General features: G+C 36.0%; 1 protein-coding gene across 2 annotated transcripts in view; it reads left to right on the top strand.

The window, feature by feature from the left end:
* Positions 1–17,314, top strand: part of Fnip1 (folliculin interacting protein 1) — an 81,286-nt gene that overhangs the window by 10,326 nt on the left and 53,646 nt on the right. For both annotated transcript variants that reach the window (XM_075992598.1, XM_075992599.1), the window contains exon 2: positions 13,723–13,849. In XM_075992598.1, the coding sequence (XP_075848713.1) occupies positions 13,723–13,849 (127 nt within the window). The remainder of the gene's footprint in view (positions 1–13,722; positions 13,850–17,314) is intronic.

The raw sequence follows: 17,314 nt of genomic DNA, 5'->3' as shown, positions 1-17,314 counted from the left end.
TTGCTTGGCAGTCTGGTAGTTATAGAATTCCAGATTGAAGGGCTAGGTAGATGGTTTAGTCAGTGAAGTGCTTGTCACACAAATCATGAGGATCTGGGTTTATTTACATCCAACACCCATGTAAAAACCTGGGCTCAGTGGTACTTTGTTGTAATACCCATCTTTGGGGAGATGATGACAGGAAGGCCCCTGGGGATAGCAGAACCAGTGAGCTTCAGGTTTAAAGACCTTATTTCATTAGAGTCTTTATTTATTGAGAATAATTTGATTTACGGTGGAACTCTATTGAGAAAGACACCTGGTGCCAACCTCTAGCATACCCGCATACACTTGAACGCATATACCACATCCCATACACACAACAGCTATAAATTGAAATCATTTTAACTTAGAAATTCAAAGACTTTACTCTATTGTCTTATGGCTGCCAGTATTGTAGCTGAGATCACAAAAGATACAGGATTTTCTTCTGAAAATCCAGAAAAATCTACCTTGGGCTTTGTTTGGAGATTTTTACAAATTAATTTGCTGGTGTCCATTCTTTTAGTGAGAAGGCATTTAATTCTAGGGAATGTTCTTACATGATTTTCACAATCCATCACTTCTATTTGAACTTTGTAAGATTTCAAGTGTTGCTTCCTTTATTGAGCCTTTGGGTTTCTTGTTTTTTTTTCTTCCCAATTTCTGTCATACTAGTTTTATATTGTACTTCTCAAATATTTCATAAATATTATTTTGTAGTGAATTGTCTGTTTTAATTTGAACTATCATATTTTTAATTGCCTAGGGCATGCTTTTACAAGCCTATTTCCCTGAAGTCCTTAATGATCTTGAGTGTGATGTTTGACATTTTCTAAAGCAGATACACCTTGGTTCTGTGCGAAAACTGAGGCTAAAACAGGATGAAGAAGACAAACTTGACAATAACATCTACGAGAAATACATTTTCTTTTTATTTAATTTGTTAATGTTGTACAGTCCTTGAACTGTTAAACCATGCCTGAAAAAATCCAAAGAAAGGAGTGGTAGTGTGGGTAGATGGAGTCACTCCCCATACAATTTATTTAAACTTTTATTTCCACTTATTTTGCAGTGCTGGGTATTGAACTCAATATAGAGTGGATAGGCACTGTACCGTTGAGCCATACCCCCATCCCAGTTTATGAACATTTTGATAAACTCACAGTCTTTTTATATATTTTTAAATTTGTATTGGACATGATAGTGCTTGTAATCTTACTCCGGAGCTCCTATCTCCATAGGAAGGTATAACCGAATTATAATTTAAATCTTCTACAACAGGATGATATTAACCATACATAGTAATATGGGATACTTCGAAACATTTTCAAGATGCATTAATATAAGTTATGAAATATTAGAAACAAAGTGTTAAGAAAAAATATCTAGACAGCAAAAAGAAAGCTGATATATCTCCAGTTGCATCATATAAAAACCAGAACTAAAAACTTACTAGCCAGGCAGTGGTGATGCACACCTTTAATCCCAGCACTTGGGAAGTAGAGGCAGAGACAGAGGCAGGTGAAGCTGTGTGATTTGAGGCCAGTCTGGCCCAGGATAGCCAAGACTACACAAAGAAACCCTGTCTCGAAGAAAACAACAAAAAAGTTACTTATGGTGAATACGATTTTATCTGCTAGTCAGTTAAAACATGTTTTAGAACTACACAGATCTAGTGTGGTGGCCCATGCCTTAATCTGGAAATAGAGGCAAGATGATGTCTCTGAGTTCCAGGACTATCAGGGATACATAGAGAGAACTTATCTAAAAAAAAAACAAGCAAAAAGAATTAAAATAAATAAAATAGAAATATATAAAACAAATTGGGTTCTGGAGAGACGGCTCAGTGGTTAAGAGCACTGGCTGCTTTTCCTGAGTTCAATTCCCAGCAATTACATGTTGGCTCACAACCATCTATAGTGGGATCTGATGTTCTCTTCTGGCATGCTGGCATACATGCAGAGAGAGCATTTATACCTAAAAAAAACTCATTAAAAATGGATAAAATGACATGTTTACTATTATGGATAGGTGATTTTGACATACTTCTCCTACTTGTTGAAGATAAAGTAATGAAAAAAATTTGAGACTACAAATTATTTTAGAGCTGGGCGTGATGGTGCTTGCTCAAAAACCCCACAGTAACAAAACTCTTAAAAAAACAAAACAAAGTTTTTATTTGATGTATACACGTGTTGAGTGTTCTATTTAATGTTGCTAGAAAATAAATCCAAAGATAGTAGAACCAGTTAATCTGTAGGAGTCAAATTAACAAACTAGAAATGATTGCATAAGAGAGAAAAGAAAAAAAGCTGAAAATGATTTCTTTAAAATACATGAACATGCCCTCCCCAAAAGGTGAAGCTTAGGTAAATAATCACACTTTAAAGTTTCATTTAAAACTTTTCTACAGATAAGAAAAGGTAAGAGAATACTTAAAATATTTTAAATTGTATATTGGGGATGGGGTATGTGCACATGAATACAGATGCCTAGGAGTGTGGAAGCTGAAGCTCCAGTTATAGGTTGTTGTTAGCTGCTTAATGTGGGTACTGGGAATCAAATTCAGATCTCTTGGAGAACAGTTCATCTCTCTAGTTCATGCTGTTAGTGTTTGTAATACTCTTTTAGTACATTTGTGCCAGGCAGAATCTTAAGGACCATAGAGAGTTGTACTCATTAATTTACTCCTCAAGACAACTAAACAAACAAATAGCCTCATTTTATAGATAAAGGAGCTCATCAAAGCACTCAAATAATTTTCTCAGTGATAATACAGTGGTTCTTAACCTTCCTAATAGTGTGACCCTTTAATACAGTTCCTTATGTTGTGGTACCCCCCAACTATAACATTATTTTCATTGCTGTTTCATAACTGTAATTTTGCTACTGTTATGAATCATAATGTAAATATCTGTGTTTTCCTATGGTCTTAAGTGACTCCTGTGAAAGGGTCATTTGACCCCTAAAGTTGTGGCCACCCACAGTTTGAGGACATACCATGGGCGGAACATGGAACATGGCTTGACCCTTCTGAAATGCATGCTATAATCCCTATTTGGCAAAATTATAAGGATAGAAATTTATCCCAGCTGTGGTTTTAGAGGTGTGGCCTTAAGGAAGTGATTAGTATATTAGATAAGATCATCAGACTGGAGGCTACATGATTGAACATTAGTAACTTTATAAGAAGAGAAAGAAAAGATCAAAGGATATGTACTTCGTGTCCCTTGCCCTTCACTGCCTTTTGGGACTCGCCCACAAGAACCCTATCACTATCTGAACTGTGATCTTAAATAAGCCTTTCTCTTTATCCAGTGATACTAACAACAACAACATAAAGAAACAATATAGAAAATTAGAATATAGGTTGGTTTTAAGTTTGTTGGTTAAATCTATGGCAACTAATTAAATTTCTCTGCCTCTGTTTCTTAGTCTGTGAATTGAAATAAGACTTCATCAGTTTGTTAGAAGGATTTATTTAACATCCTTTCAGCAATGCCTGGCATATTGAACTATATGTTGCTGTTATTTATTAAAGGATAAAGACTATATGATTAGTCAGTTCATACATTTTTTTTTATAAAACTCTGCCTCCATTTGTTGTTAAAATAAAAAACTTGTAGCAAATTTAAAAGGATTTTTTCTTAATGTTTGTACATTTTAGGGTGTTACTGTCATCCCTGGTGTCTTAGCTAATTGTCAGAACCAAAAATGTCTTCCCACAAGTGTCTCCTGGGCACACAGTCATCCCTAGTTAAGGGGATGACTAATTAAATGCAGTTTTCTGTTCTATGAATATATCACAATTTCTTTACCTTCATGATGAAAAATATTTGAATTATTTTCAGTTTAGGGTTATAATCAGTAATAGTGCTTTGAACATTTTTGTATAAGTTTTAGGGAGAAGATACACATTCATGTGTGATGAAATATTTAGCTCAGATTGAATTTATAGATCATAAGATAGGTATATGTCCAGGACTTTATCAGGTTCTACTACATTATTATTACTGTTGTTGTTTGAGACCAGGTCTTACTAGATAGATAGATAGATAGATAGATAGATAGATAGATAGATAGATAGATCTTACTAGATAGATAGATAGATAGATGATTAATAGTAAATGATAGATAGATGATAGATAGATAGATAGATAGATAGATAGATAGATAGATAGATAGATAGATAGTCAGTCAGTCAGTCAGTCAGTCATGGATGTCCTGAAATTCAGTATCTAGATCAGGCTAGTCCCAAACATGGGGAAATTCCCTGTCTCTATCCCTGAGTACCTGGCTCCTCTGCCACCCATTTAACTAAGTAGTTGTGATGATTTTCATACAGGTATGTAGAGAGCTCAGTTTACTCCACACCTTCATAAGGCTTGACTTTAAATTCTAAGCTTTTAAAATTTGATGTCTGTTTAGTTTTACTCTTTTGTGATCCTGCATGTGTGATGCAGAGGTGATGCCTTTTTCTGGATAATTACAGGCATGAGTTCTGGCCTCTGCCTTAATGTCTTGTGATCTTGTTTTCATATCATTCAGCTCTGCAGTTAGGTAATTTGTTACTCATCTTGGCCTTCTCTTTCCAGTGTCAGGAACAAGGTCTCTGTCCTCACAGCTCATGAGCTTATAAGTCTGTATTTTATAATGGTGAGATTCATACCTTGGCATAACTGTTAGAGCCAAAAGCCAGTAACTAAAATTTCAGAGATTTACTGGAACTCTTTTCAAGCTTTATCATTTGAATAAAACCTGGTAATCAGGTGGAATGTTTTTTTTAAACTTTTATATTGTAATTTTTACAGAAACATATTTGTATACCCCTTAAATGATAAGCATGCTAAATATAGACACACTTTTCCCATGTATTAAGGCATATATTACTGTAGCTGTTCATCATTGTTCCAAACCTGGGGACGTTTCTGCCTTTGCCCCTGAGTACCTGGCTCTTCTGCCACATTATTTTACTAAGTGGTTGTGATGATTTCCATCCAGCCATGTAGAGATCTCAGAGGAGAGGTCATTATTAACTGATTACTGATGAAAAAGATCCATGAATGCATACCTACTTTATATATGGACAAAATTCATGCAGCATGAAGTTAACCACTATAAACAGTTCGGAGGCCTTTGGTATGTTCACAGTATTAGGTAACTGGCCTTCTTATCTAGTTATAAAACATACCTGTAAGTCCAAAGTAAAACTTCTTGTGCATTTAGGAGTTAATCTTTTTCTTCTCCACAAAGCACCCTGGCAACTACCAATCTTTATTCTCTCTCTGAATTTATTCATTTTGGATATTACATATATATAGAATCCTGTGACCTTTTAATGTCTTGACTTTTCTTTGACTGACTTTATATTCAGTGTTCATCTGTGTTATAGCATGCATCAGTACTCTACTTCTTTCTATAGCTGAATGTTCTGTATAAGTCTGTATATACCCAGTTACTGGTAAATACTGGGATACAACTTTCTAACTCTGGTTTTTGAGATTGGTGCTGTTGTGAACATGCATGTTCATGCTGGTTTTAGAGTTGTGTGAGTGTTGTACATGTCTAGATGCATGGAGTTACTAATCACCACCAGTGATGCAGAACAATTTTAGTGCCCTAAATAAATCTCCGACGCCATCCCACATCTTTTAAATAGATCTCTTGTCTGCCTCTAGCAGTTGTAACTACTGGTCTCTTCTCTGACTTCATAGCAGCAGACAGTTTTAGGTATTATTTTGTTTAGTGTGGAGCTTGAGTTTCTTTAAAGTAGTGTATTGCAGTAGATGCTTCAGAAGTTACATTTTTAGATTGGTGGTAATATTCTAGAAATAAGTTAATTATAAAGTTATTTTATATTTGAATATTTACTGAATTCAATTTTTCCACATTGATTTTAAAAATATATTCAACTAAATACTGGCATAAAATTCTACACTTAACTAAAAAGCAGAAATAACTAGCAATAACACTATCCTAAGGCATTTTACAAGTCCAGTTTGAAATTGATATGATTAACTAATTAGATTGGATTTTTTAAAAATGAATTGTTTCTTACCCTTACTGTTTTGTTATATGTATATGAGATCCTTTGAGAGTTTATGTTTTCTTTCTGCTAAAATCTTCTATTGAATACCTGGTCATGTCTCATGTGTTAACTTTAAAATTTCAGAGGAAAGATTGTTTAGTTTTCAGAAAACATAGCATGAACAATCAAGCAACTGTTTGCAGGAAAACAGCCTCGTTGTCTTCTGGTACCAGTTGGTCTTATGTTGGCGTGTTTGCTGTCTCCTATCTTATTTATAGTAGTTTGGAACTAGAAACACACACTAACATTTCACTGTAGCTTGACTAAACATTAGAATCTTTCTTGGTTTTTTTTGTTGTTGTTATTGTTGTTTTGTTTTTAATTTGGTGTTTTTTTTAACATAGATTTGAATGCCAGTAGTACTCAGAAAGGATGGAGGAGAGAAGTCGGGGTTGGGGAGGGTGAGAGGGAAAGAAGGGGAAAACAAAAATCTTCTGAATTTAATTTTCTTTTTACTAGCTTAAATTTCCATGATACCATTAAGAATCAATGTTGGGCCGAGGGTATGTATGGACTGTTGGTAGGGCACTTGCCTATCATGTTTAAAGAGCTCTGAGATTAATTCCCAGCACCACAAAATTAGTCAATTTTAAAAAGTAGGCTTTTTTGTGACCATCCCAAATCATTAGTCTTCCTTCACTATCTCATGCCTCTGACATATCTCATGACACTGTCTCTTGTTCCTTGGCTAGGCACACATTTTCTTTATGGAATCATATCAGAGAATGACATTCTTAGTTTCTCTAGTAATACTGCTTCTCATATAAAAAACATTTATATTTCTTGATTAAAAATATTATTAGTATTATTATTTAATTCTGTTTGTGTGGGTGTTTTATGTCTGGGTACCAATTGTCTGGTGCCTTTAGAGGCCAGAAGATGGTGTCCAGGTTCACCAAGACAGGAGTAACAGATCGGTGTGAGATACCACGTAGGTGCTAGGAATTGAACCCAGCTTTTTTGGAAGAGCAGCCAGTGTTTTTAACCCTTGAGCCATCTCTCCAACCCTTGTTTATAAATTCTTAAAGTAGAATATAGATTATAAGGAAAACACAATGTGTTGAAAGTATACAATACTGAAGTATTACATTTGTGACAAACTAGCATTGTTGCATTCTGGTTAAATTAACAGACTTATTTGTAGATCTACTGAGTATGATAATTTTTAATTAATGAACATAAATAATTTTTTAGGTAGCTGCATCTAATACCATAGTCAGTATGTGGTAGAGAAGATTTAAATCCAAGTCTTGCTGATTCAGAGCCTGTTCTTATGTGTCTGCCATGTTAGGGGTGGGTAATTGTTTTTGGTCTCAGCATAATGTCTCTTACTTCGATTGTAGTAAGTAGCTTGTTGTATTAGGTATTTGTGTTACTACATTTTACTACACACACACACACACCCTTACCCTTCAGTGTTGTGGAAGAACGTGCTGATAAATGTTAAAACATAACCCTACTGAAAAAACATGTAACCAAGTAATTTAACATGATGATTTTATTGAAGTTTATAATTCCAAGGGCAGGTTTGTTTGTTTGCTTACTTCCCTTTTCCCCCTCTCCATACTTCCCTCTGGAAGAGCAACCAAATGAGCTAAAGTTTCATAAACAGTAAGTAAATGGCTGTACCGGTAAACAGTCTTTTTACAAAGTCAGTATTTTCTGCTAGATTTGTCCTCTTTAGTGCAGTGTAAGTGTTGAGATTAGTGAGCCAGTTTTACATACTGACTATGGTGGTGCTGTGATTAATGAGGCTTATTTTCCATTTGCTGGTCAGCAAAGTAGATAGCTTCTAAGATTTTGTATATGGGCACACAGAAATTGAGACAGAACCTTTTCTTGTTTACAAAGTAATCCTGAATTCCTTAGGTGTGAACTATTGAAGAGTTGTGTTATAGCTATGGTTGCCTGAGTCCTGTGCTCAGGGTAGCTCTTACTGAGCCAAACATTGTGCATAAAGTGACCCCTAGAAAGTCAGTGTTGTGAGCCATGATCCCTAGGTGGGGCAGTATTTTGAGAGGTATTGAAAAGTTAAGGAGGTGGCGCCTAGCCAGAGGGCACAGGCACTGGGGACAAGTCTTTGTGGGTGTCTTCTCCTTCTCTTTCCCCCTCTCTCTCCCTTTCCTTTTCCTTTTTCCTCCTTTTCCTCCCCTCCCTTTTTCTCTTTCTTTTACCTTTTTCTTCTTTCCTTCTCTCCTTCCCCTTCTTGTTTTTCCCTTTTCTTTCTCACCTTTCCTCTTCCCCATCTTCTTTCCTCTCTCTTCTCTCCTTTTTTGTTTATGTTTTCTTCTTTTTATTTTCCTGCTTTCATGAAGTGAAGAACTACCTCCTTTACTCTTGCACAAAAGTTAACAGAAGTGCCTTAAAAACACTGAAGATGGTTGGCATTCTTGGTCTGCACAAGCTGCTAGGTAGGGCTTAGTTTGCAAGAATATTTAGATTGATTTTCACTTTGTCATACACTTTGTAGTAGAGAAAAGTACTAGTTACCTCTGTGAAATCCCACTCTTAAGTGAAACAAAAAGATAGTATGCTACTTGCAAAATTGTAGAAATGAAGTCTTTTATAAAATTGGTTTTGTCATCAGCATGGAAATCTTCAAAGGCTCCCATGGTCCTGTTGCTAAGATTACACATTTTTGTATTGCAGCACCGAGAGGCTTTTGAATTAAATTCAATCTTGTTATGTCACCTGATGGTCTTGTGGTTTTAGATGAGTATGGTTCATTGCTATTATTAACCTGGCTTGGCAGTTGTACGTGACTGGAGTTTTTAGGGATTTCGCAAAGTGTAACTGCTGAAGAGAAATAGGATGCCAGTAGCGTACAGCATAATTCAAGATGCTATTTTAAAGTATGTTAACACAGAATCACCCTATATCTGGTTATAAACTTGATGATACATTTGCTTTAAAATGTGTGCTTTGCTTTCTTATTGTGCCTGTACAGGAACACTGAAGATATTTGAAAAATCATGCATTTGTATGTATATAACATTATTGTATTTATAAATAAATTTTAAATTAACACATTATTTTAGGTATTAACATACAGAATGTGTTTTAATTTTAATGATTTAATGATTAAAATCAGGTAAATTATTTAAGGTTCTATTGTATTACTTATCTCTTCCACTTTTTTGTAGTACTTAGGTATTTGTGTCAATGTGATAGGGATTTCTACTGTTTACATAATCAACTTTTTAAACATTTTTTCTGGTGCTTTTCTTTGTCTTCATCATCTTTATTTTGACATCATCATCAGGTCTTCTGTATTTCAGACTGTCCTTGAACCTAGGGAAAATGACCTTTAATTTCCAATTGTCCGCCTCTAGAGTCTTATTATTACAAACATAGGCTACTTTACTGGACTTATAACGTGCTGAAGATTGAACCCAGGGCTTCATGCAAGCACTCAACCGACTGACATAGATATTTGTTGCTTAGTTTCTTTTTCAGAGACAGAATCTCATTCTGTATTGCAGGCTAGCCTAGAACTCATTATGTAGCCCAGGTTGTACCAAATTCTTGGCAGTCTATTTGTCTCAATCTCCAAAGTTCTGGGATTGTAGGTGTGAGCTACTATACCCTACTAAACATTTCTTTGGTGTACAGTTTCTGACAATAATGCAAGGTCTGTAAGAATTAGGAAAACCAGCAGCTTTTATGTGCTGTGTGGCTGCTACTATTTGAGAAAACTATAGAATTGACCCACCCTTTTTTCTGTTAATCACATTTTTTTCTTTATTCTTTGTAAGGCTAGTTTTAAGAAAGCTCCTGGGCAAAAGTAATAAAACTGTAAGCATTAGTTTTGATATTTCTGTATTCTAGGTTGTCGTGTACTTTGTTGGTTCAGTCTAGCATAGAATCTGACAGTGAAAATGTTCTGAGTGTGGTAGAGTTTCTAAACTGATAATTGGGCTAACCATTGCTTCTTTGCTAAAGAACTTAGGAAATCTGACCACTAGTGGAGCCAAAAATCTTTCTCTTTAAAAAGTCCTTGTCAAGTGTAAAAAAGAACAGGGTTATGAAAGGACATAAAAAGTACAGAGGAAAAGAGAAGGATGAGTAAACTACAGTCTCCAAAAAGTTACTTGATTTCCGAAACTTACCTGGAGAAATAAAAAATTTTTATGAAATTGGCTTTCTTAACAAGGTACAGAGGCTAGAAGATAGAAATTAATATTGGCTGAGTGTTTATCCTGATTATTAGCCAGTCAAATCTGCTTTTCCTGAGACTTCCCTGTTCTGACCCTAAATTTCATATTCTTAATCATATTATTTTTATATTAATGATTTGATCCTCTTTGGGGATGTTATTTATTTTATAAAGGTATATATATATTTTTGTTTTTGTTGTGGTTTTTTGAGGAGGAAGGTTTCTCTGTGTAGCTCTGACTGTCCTGGAACTCGGTCTGTAGACCACGCTGTCTTCAAACTCACAGAGATCCCCCTGCCTCTGCTTCCCAAGTGCTGGGATTAATCAGTTATCTTTTTGGCATAGGTTTTTGTTTGTTTGTTTGTTTTTCGAGACAGGGTTTTTCTGTGGCTTTGGAGCCTGTCCTGGAACTAGCTCCTGTAGACCAGGCTGACCTCGAACTCACAGAGATCACCTGTCTCTGCCTCCCGAATGCTGGGATTAAAGGCGTGTGCCACCACCACCCAGCAAAGCATGGTTTTTTTAAAAACTGATTTTCTGTATTAACAGATTTCAGAATTTACACCAACTTCCATTATGGTAAAGAAGGTTGGGAACAGCGGTGACAGTGGGCAATCAGAGGAAACCACTGACATTTAACGTTCTTTGCTTCAATCAGGGCCATTCTGGCCACATTTTTCCCATGATAGTGAAATACAGATCACTCCTTTCTTGCTGTCACTTTTATTATCATTTTTTTTATCGGATCTTATTTTGTAGTGGGCTGACCTCAAACTTGTGATTCAGCTGGGTATTCTGTCTAATTGTACCTTTGGTATGGTTAGCACTTTCTCCTATTTTGATCATTTTTATTAAATTTTTGTATCTTAAGTCCTATGCCCTAGTTCAGGCCACCCAACTCATATCCACTTCTGAGAATGTGTACTTTTCAGATTAAATAAATGATCAAATTTAAATAGCTATTTTATTTCTTCAACCTTGCAAATCCATATGTAGCAATTTTCATTTGTAGATCATTTTTCCTTGATCTCATTTAATATATTCTACAGTTCATCAGGGACTTTTTTGGTAGTATACTCTGTTCTAACTTTTTTGGAACATTGATTTTTCCTGTTTTCTCTTGCTACCTTTAAATTCTTGTTCTGTTCCTTTCCTTAATTTAGAAACATAAACCTTAAATATGTTTGTTTCCCCTTTATACATTCCTGAACATTTCATATCTGTTTATCTTTATCTTTTAAGAGAAAAGCCTCATAATCTCACTTCTGGCTGCCGAGGGTGAACATATTAGTCTTGCTTCAAGATAATTCCAGTTTCTTCCTGACTATATTCAAAACCACTCAGTTTAAATGGGCAGTTATAGCACCCTCAATTTCTGTGTCATCCTCTTTGACAGGGAAACTGCTTATAATCTTCCATCTTGCTGCCCTTCTTCTCAGTCTCTCCTGTCTGCTGTTACTTAACTACCCTCTCTCTCCCCTAATGCTGTTCTAGCAAGAGAACCAAGCCCACCAAATGGCTAAACCATCAGGTGGCTTAGTCTTTATGAAGTTAAGCCTTCCCGCAACATTTGGTTCTATGTACCTGCTGCTTTCCTTGTCTTCCTTGACCTTCTGTGAGCTTTTTCTTCCTCTCTGGTGATATGTCTGTTCTGATCTTCCTCCTCACTCCTTTCTAAGCGCTTTGACTATTATGCCTTCATTTCTTCTCCTAGCCTCATAGTCTCACTATTTTCCTAATTTAGGTTCCAGTATTCATTGTTTCAGCTGTATTCTTGTAGTTTCTGTTCCATAATCAGGGTTCCCTTTCCTTTTTACCCAGTTATCTTTGAAAATTCTTTTCCTTGTCTCTGCCTGATTCAGATTCAAGCACTTTGAGAGCTTTAGAGAAAAAAAAAAATCACCTTTGCAGTTTGTGGCCAGTTATATTCTTGTAATTGTTAATTATGCGTAGGAATACAGTATTGTGCAGAAGTTTTACTGTTCCTGATCAACATAATTTCCTCCCAACATGCTCCTTTTTACTCTGCTCTCTTTTAACTCTAATGCAAGAGTTACTTTTGTTCTGAACGTGATACTAGACAAAGGCGGAGAATGAGAAGCCAGTTCTTGGGCTAATTCTTTAAACAGTATTCACTCTACCACTTCCTCAAAGGTCTGTAATTTCCTCTTCACCTCAAACTGCATCGGAAGGTAAACATGTTCACATATTTCCTTTCTTAGTACCAAAATATGCACCTATCACCCACTCTTAATTCTCAACTCCCTTCTTTTCTTGACAGTTGACTTTTTTTCTTCAGTCCTGTGCAATCTGACTTCTGTTCTCTTTACTCCTTAGAACTTTCCTGGCCATGATGATCACCAATAACAGTTCCAAAACTGGTGAATGCTCTTCAGTTACTGCCATTGTACTCCTTCCTTAGGACATGTCTTTGTTGGTTCCATGAAGCCACTTCTTGATTTTCAACCTATGTTGGTCTGCTCTGTCAAAGTTTTAAAGTACACTCCTGTGTAATGCAAGCCATTGTTGTCTAAAGGCTGCTTTAGCTTGATGTGTAGTGTCGGACTTCCTTCAGTTTCCAACAGAGACATTAATCTTTAAAATTGTGACACTTAATGCACAAATAAAGGTCCTAAAAACAAATGCAGTATTTTTTTTCCAAATATGTGTTGTGAAGTGAAAAAAGTACTTCAACATTATCTTGATAGACATTATCTGCCCTGATCCATCTGGTATGTTCCCTTCCTGGTGTACTTTCATGTTTCTTTACTCTGAGATAACCGTGCTCCAAACTTTGGAGCTGTCAGGTTTTCTCCTCTTCCCTCCCCTCTTTCTCTTCTCCCTCCCCTTCATTATTGAGTACACTGAAAGAGGGCACCAAGTGACTAGAGTACTACCTACTTATCTTTTCTAGAATTTTAAATATTAGGTATTCTTAGACAGAATCTTGCCAGGCTTTAACTTTTATTTAAGTGAAAATTCAATAACATTTTGTGTGCCCGTTTTACTCAAAATATATCCCTGCTTTGACCTACAGCAAAACTGTTTCTATTTTTATACTTTTGTGTTGCAGAAAAAACAACTTAACATATTAGTTAACCTTATGTCATCTCTCCATGAGATCAGCATATTTATTTTTATTAGTAATTTGTGCTTACATATATTTAGTAAGTAACCTTTTATATATATTGGCTATATCTTATCTGACACATGTTGATAGTAGCCAATTGTTTATTTATTTATTTATTTGTATTTTTACTTTTCATCTAAAAATCATGCCTATGTAACTTTTTAACACTTTGAACCAAATAGTGACATTCTGTATAAACATCAGGTAGGTGAATGTCCTTCAGTAATAATGTAGCTTCTGGGTCTATCAGATAAGTTTTTTAGTTATAAGACTATATATGAACTATTTATTAAAGTAACTAAAGAGGATCTTTTTTTTTTTCTCCAGTTGGCCCTTGCCAGAGTTTGACCCAAGCCAGATTCGACTGATCGTATATCAAGACTGTGAAAGACGAGGGAGAAATGTCTTGTTTGATTCTAGTATTAAGAGAAAAAATGAGGACACATCAGTATCAGTGAGTATTACTATTCATTTATTTGAAATCTAATCTTGGGTATTTTAATAAGTCAAGAAAGAATTAGTATAATTTCAACTATGGTAACTTTGTTAGCCTAAAATATCTCTAGTCTGTTTAAAATTCAGAGTCCCAATTTTGAGATTTTTTTCTCTTTTTTTCCTTTTATTGAAAGTTAACTTTTTCCTCCTATGTCCTGATTACATTTTCTCCTCCCTGTACTTCTTTCCAATTCCTACCCACTTCCCTTTCCATCCAGACCCTTTCTGTTTCTTGTTAGAAAAGAACAAGCTTCTCAGAGATTGTAAAATAAGAAAATAAAACAAAAACTAACACATTGGACAAAACAAATAAAGAAAAAGAGCTCAAGAAAAGGCACAAGAAACAGATATAGATGCAGAGACCAACTTAATCTCACACTCAGAAATTCCATAAAATCATTAAACTGGAAGCTATAATATATATGCAAAGGACCTGTAGGGTAGGGATTGGGATAAGATTTTTTTAAAAAGCCCTGACATGGCATTAGGAGGCAAGGAACCTCTAAAGATGCATGCCATTGAGTTCATTTTCTGTTGTCCATCTACTGCTAGGCATGTATCCTATCCTTAAAAGTCATTAACTTCTCCAGTGAGACTCCCTTGGAGAAAACTAAATTTCTGTTTGCAAGTAGTTATCAATTGTAGTTAGCTTCTGGTTTAAGGATAGGGACATTTCCACTTCTCCTTTTAGCTTTAGGATCCCATGGTTCATCTGCATCGTACAGACCCATGTAGACTCTGTGCATGCTGTCTCAGTTTCTGTAAGTTCATATGTGTATTGATCCTGTTTATTTAGAGTACTTTTTTCTCCTTTATGTTCTCCATCCCCTCTGGCTTTTATGATCTTTCTGCCTCATCTTCTGCAGAGTTCCCTGAGCTCTGAGGGAGTACTTTGATAAAGAGACCCATTTGTGGCTTAGTTGTCCAAGATATCTAACTCACTGCATGTCTGGTTGTGGGTCTCTGTATTTTTTTCACGTTTGCTGCAGGAGGAAAGCACTGATCTATGAGTATAGCAGAATGTCATTGGGAGTCATTTTATTGCTGTGTTTATTTAGAACAATAGTAGTATTTGGTTTTACCCTATGAAATCCCAGGTTCTTTGTCATCCAAGCAGTGTTAGGTATGGGTCGTATGAAAACCCAATACAGTGGAAGTTTCCTAAAATATATACATATATAATGGGGGAGATAGAGCCCCAATTGGACATCTCTTATCACCAAATGAAGCTTCCAGTACTGGGAATGGGTTACATCTAATTGAATTGTTGATCAAAGGGGTCCCATAGGGACCCCAAACAACCCAGGCTGTTGCCAAGACTGTAGGTTGCTCTTCACAAACTGATGACAAGGCCCTATTGCTGAAAATAACATCTATACTACTTACTGAACCTAGAAAAGTAATGCTGGTGCCTACGTAGAATCTTAACCTCTGTGTGCTAGTATCTTTGTTACAGGAAGGTATGCTGCATGCTCCCAAAGGAGAAATGTAAACACCAACCTGGCTACAAACCCTTTGATCTACAGTGGTGTCCTGTCTATAGATACAAGCTTGTGGTAGTAACCAACAAATATCTGATTTAACTTAGGGTACACTCCATGGGGTCTTTTTTTTTTAACTATTATTTTTACAATACTATTTGACCAATGGCTCAGGTGTGTAATAAGAAGCTGCAGTGGGCTGCGTTCAGTCCGGCTCCCAGCCGCCTGGCTAGCTTATGTACCAAAATAATTACACGGAAACTGTATTCTTTTAAACACTGCTTGGCCCATTAGTTTTAGCCTCTTACTGGCTAACTCTCACATCTTGCTTTAACCCATTTGTAATAATGTGTGTAGCACCACGAGGTGGCTTACCAGGGAAGATCTTAACTTGCCTCTGTGTCGGGTGGGAGAATCATGGCCACTGACTGACTCGACTTCTTTCTCCCAGCATTCTGTCTTCTACTCCACCTACCTAATTTTCTGTTCTATTAAAGGGCTAAGGCAGTCTCTTTATTTAACCAATGAAATTAACACAAAACAGAAGACTCTCCTCCATCACAGGTGTATTTTTAGCTAGTTCTTACATCTTAAACTAACCCATTTTCTATTTATCCATGTATTGTCATGAGGCTGTGACTTACCATAGTGTTCTAGAGTTTTTCTCCTTCAGCAACTACATGGTGTCTCTCTCTCTCTCTCTCTCTTTTTCTTTTGCTTTGTTTTGTTTTTTTGAGACAGGGTTTCTCTGTCGCTTTGGAGCCAGTCCTGGAACTAGCTCTTGTAGACCAGGCTGGCCTCAAACTCACAGAGATCCACCTGCCCCTGCCTCTGCCTCGTAAGTGCTGGGATTAAAGGCATGCACCACCATTGCCTGACCTGGTTTTTCTTTTCTTTTCTTTTATCTTCTCTTTTCCTTCCTTCCTTTTTTTAAAGACAATTACTTGTCATCTAGCCAGAAACTGTTTTTGTTTGACATTTAGTTCCTGATATCATTGATTCTCAACCTGTGGGTCACACCCCTAGAACAACCCTTTCACAGGAGTCACCTAAGACTATCAGAAAACACCAATATTTACATTACAATTCATAACAGTAGCAAAAAAAAATTTCATGTTTGGGGTCACACAAAATGAGGAACTCTATTTAAAGGGTTACAGCATTAAGAAGGTTGAGAACCACTGCCTTATGATGGTGTTGTTAAATGTGACTGACCTAGGAACTACTGGGAGCCTTATGGAGAAACTGGTTGGACCCCTCATTGTGCAATCAGGGAAGTGAGACATAGAGAAAGGAAGATATTTATCTGATGGTATAGAGCAAATTAAGTCTGCAATCCTCATAACATACTTTCCCCCTACTCTAAAGGGGGGACAAGAACCTGTTTCTGTTTTTTAAATCTTCAACACCATGTTTCGAAATACACTGTTACTAGTTTAGCAGCAATAAGGCATTTATTTGATTGGCCAAGAGAGCTTAGTGTTGGCTACTGCCATTACACCTTAAGATATAAAGAAAAAGTGCCCTGGGCCTAGAATGGGTTTCTCCCACACCTTAGGTTGCCACTTTCTATGAACATTCTAATAATCAACTGAAAACAAAATACTTTGGAGAAAGTTTTTTCCTATCAGTAGAACTTTTTATTGATAATTACTTTTTTTTTTTAAAAGAATTGGGTTAATTTGAGATTTTTGCCTTCTGAAAAAACATGGAATATGTCTATCCTGATCTGTTGTCTTATTTACAAGTGTATCTTTAGCATTTACAAATAGGTGTTAGTCTCTTTTTTTCATTGCTAGGTTGTATAGTATTGTACCTAATCATTAAGAATTTTTGACCTTTTGGAGATTGTGCTTTGTTTAGATTGTTTGTTCCTTTTCTCCTACTTTGTAATTTGATGAAAAGGAGCTTTTGTACAAGTTACCCAAGGGTTTATAAAATAC

The sequence above is a fragment of the Microtus pennsylvanicus genome, chromosome 11 (assembly GCF_037038515.1).
Source record: "Microtus pennsylvanicus isolate mMicPen1 chromosome 11, mMicPen1.hap1, whole genome shotgun sequence".
NCBI classification, from domain to species: domain Eukaryota; kingdom Metazoa; phylum Chordata; class Mammalia; order Rodentia; family Cricetidae; genus Microtus; species Microtus pennsylvanicus.
This window is presented reverse-complemented; position numbering and strand designations above follow the sequence as displayed.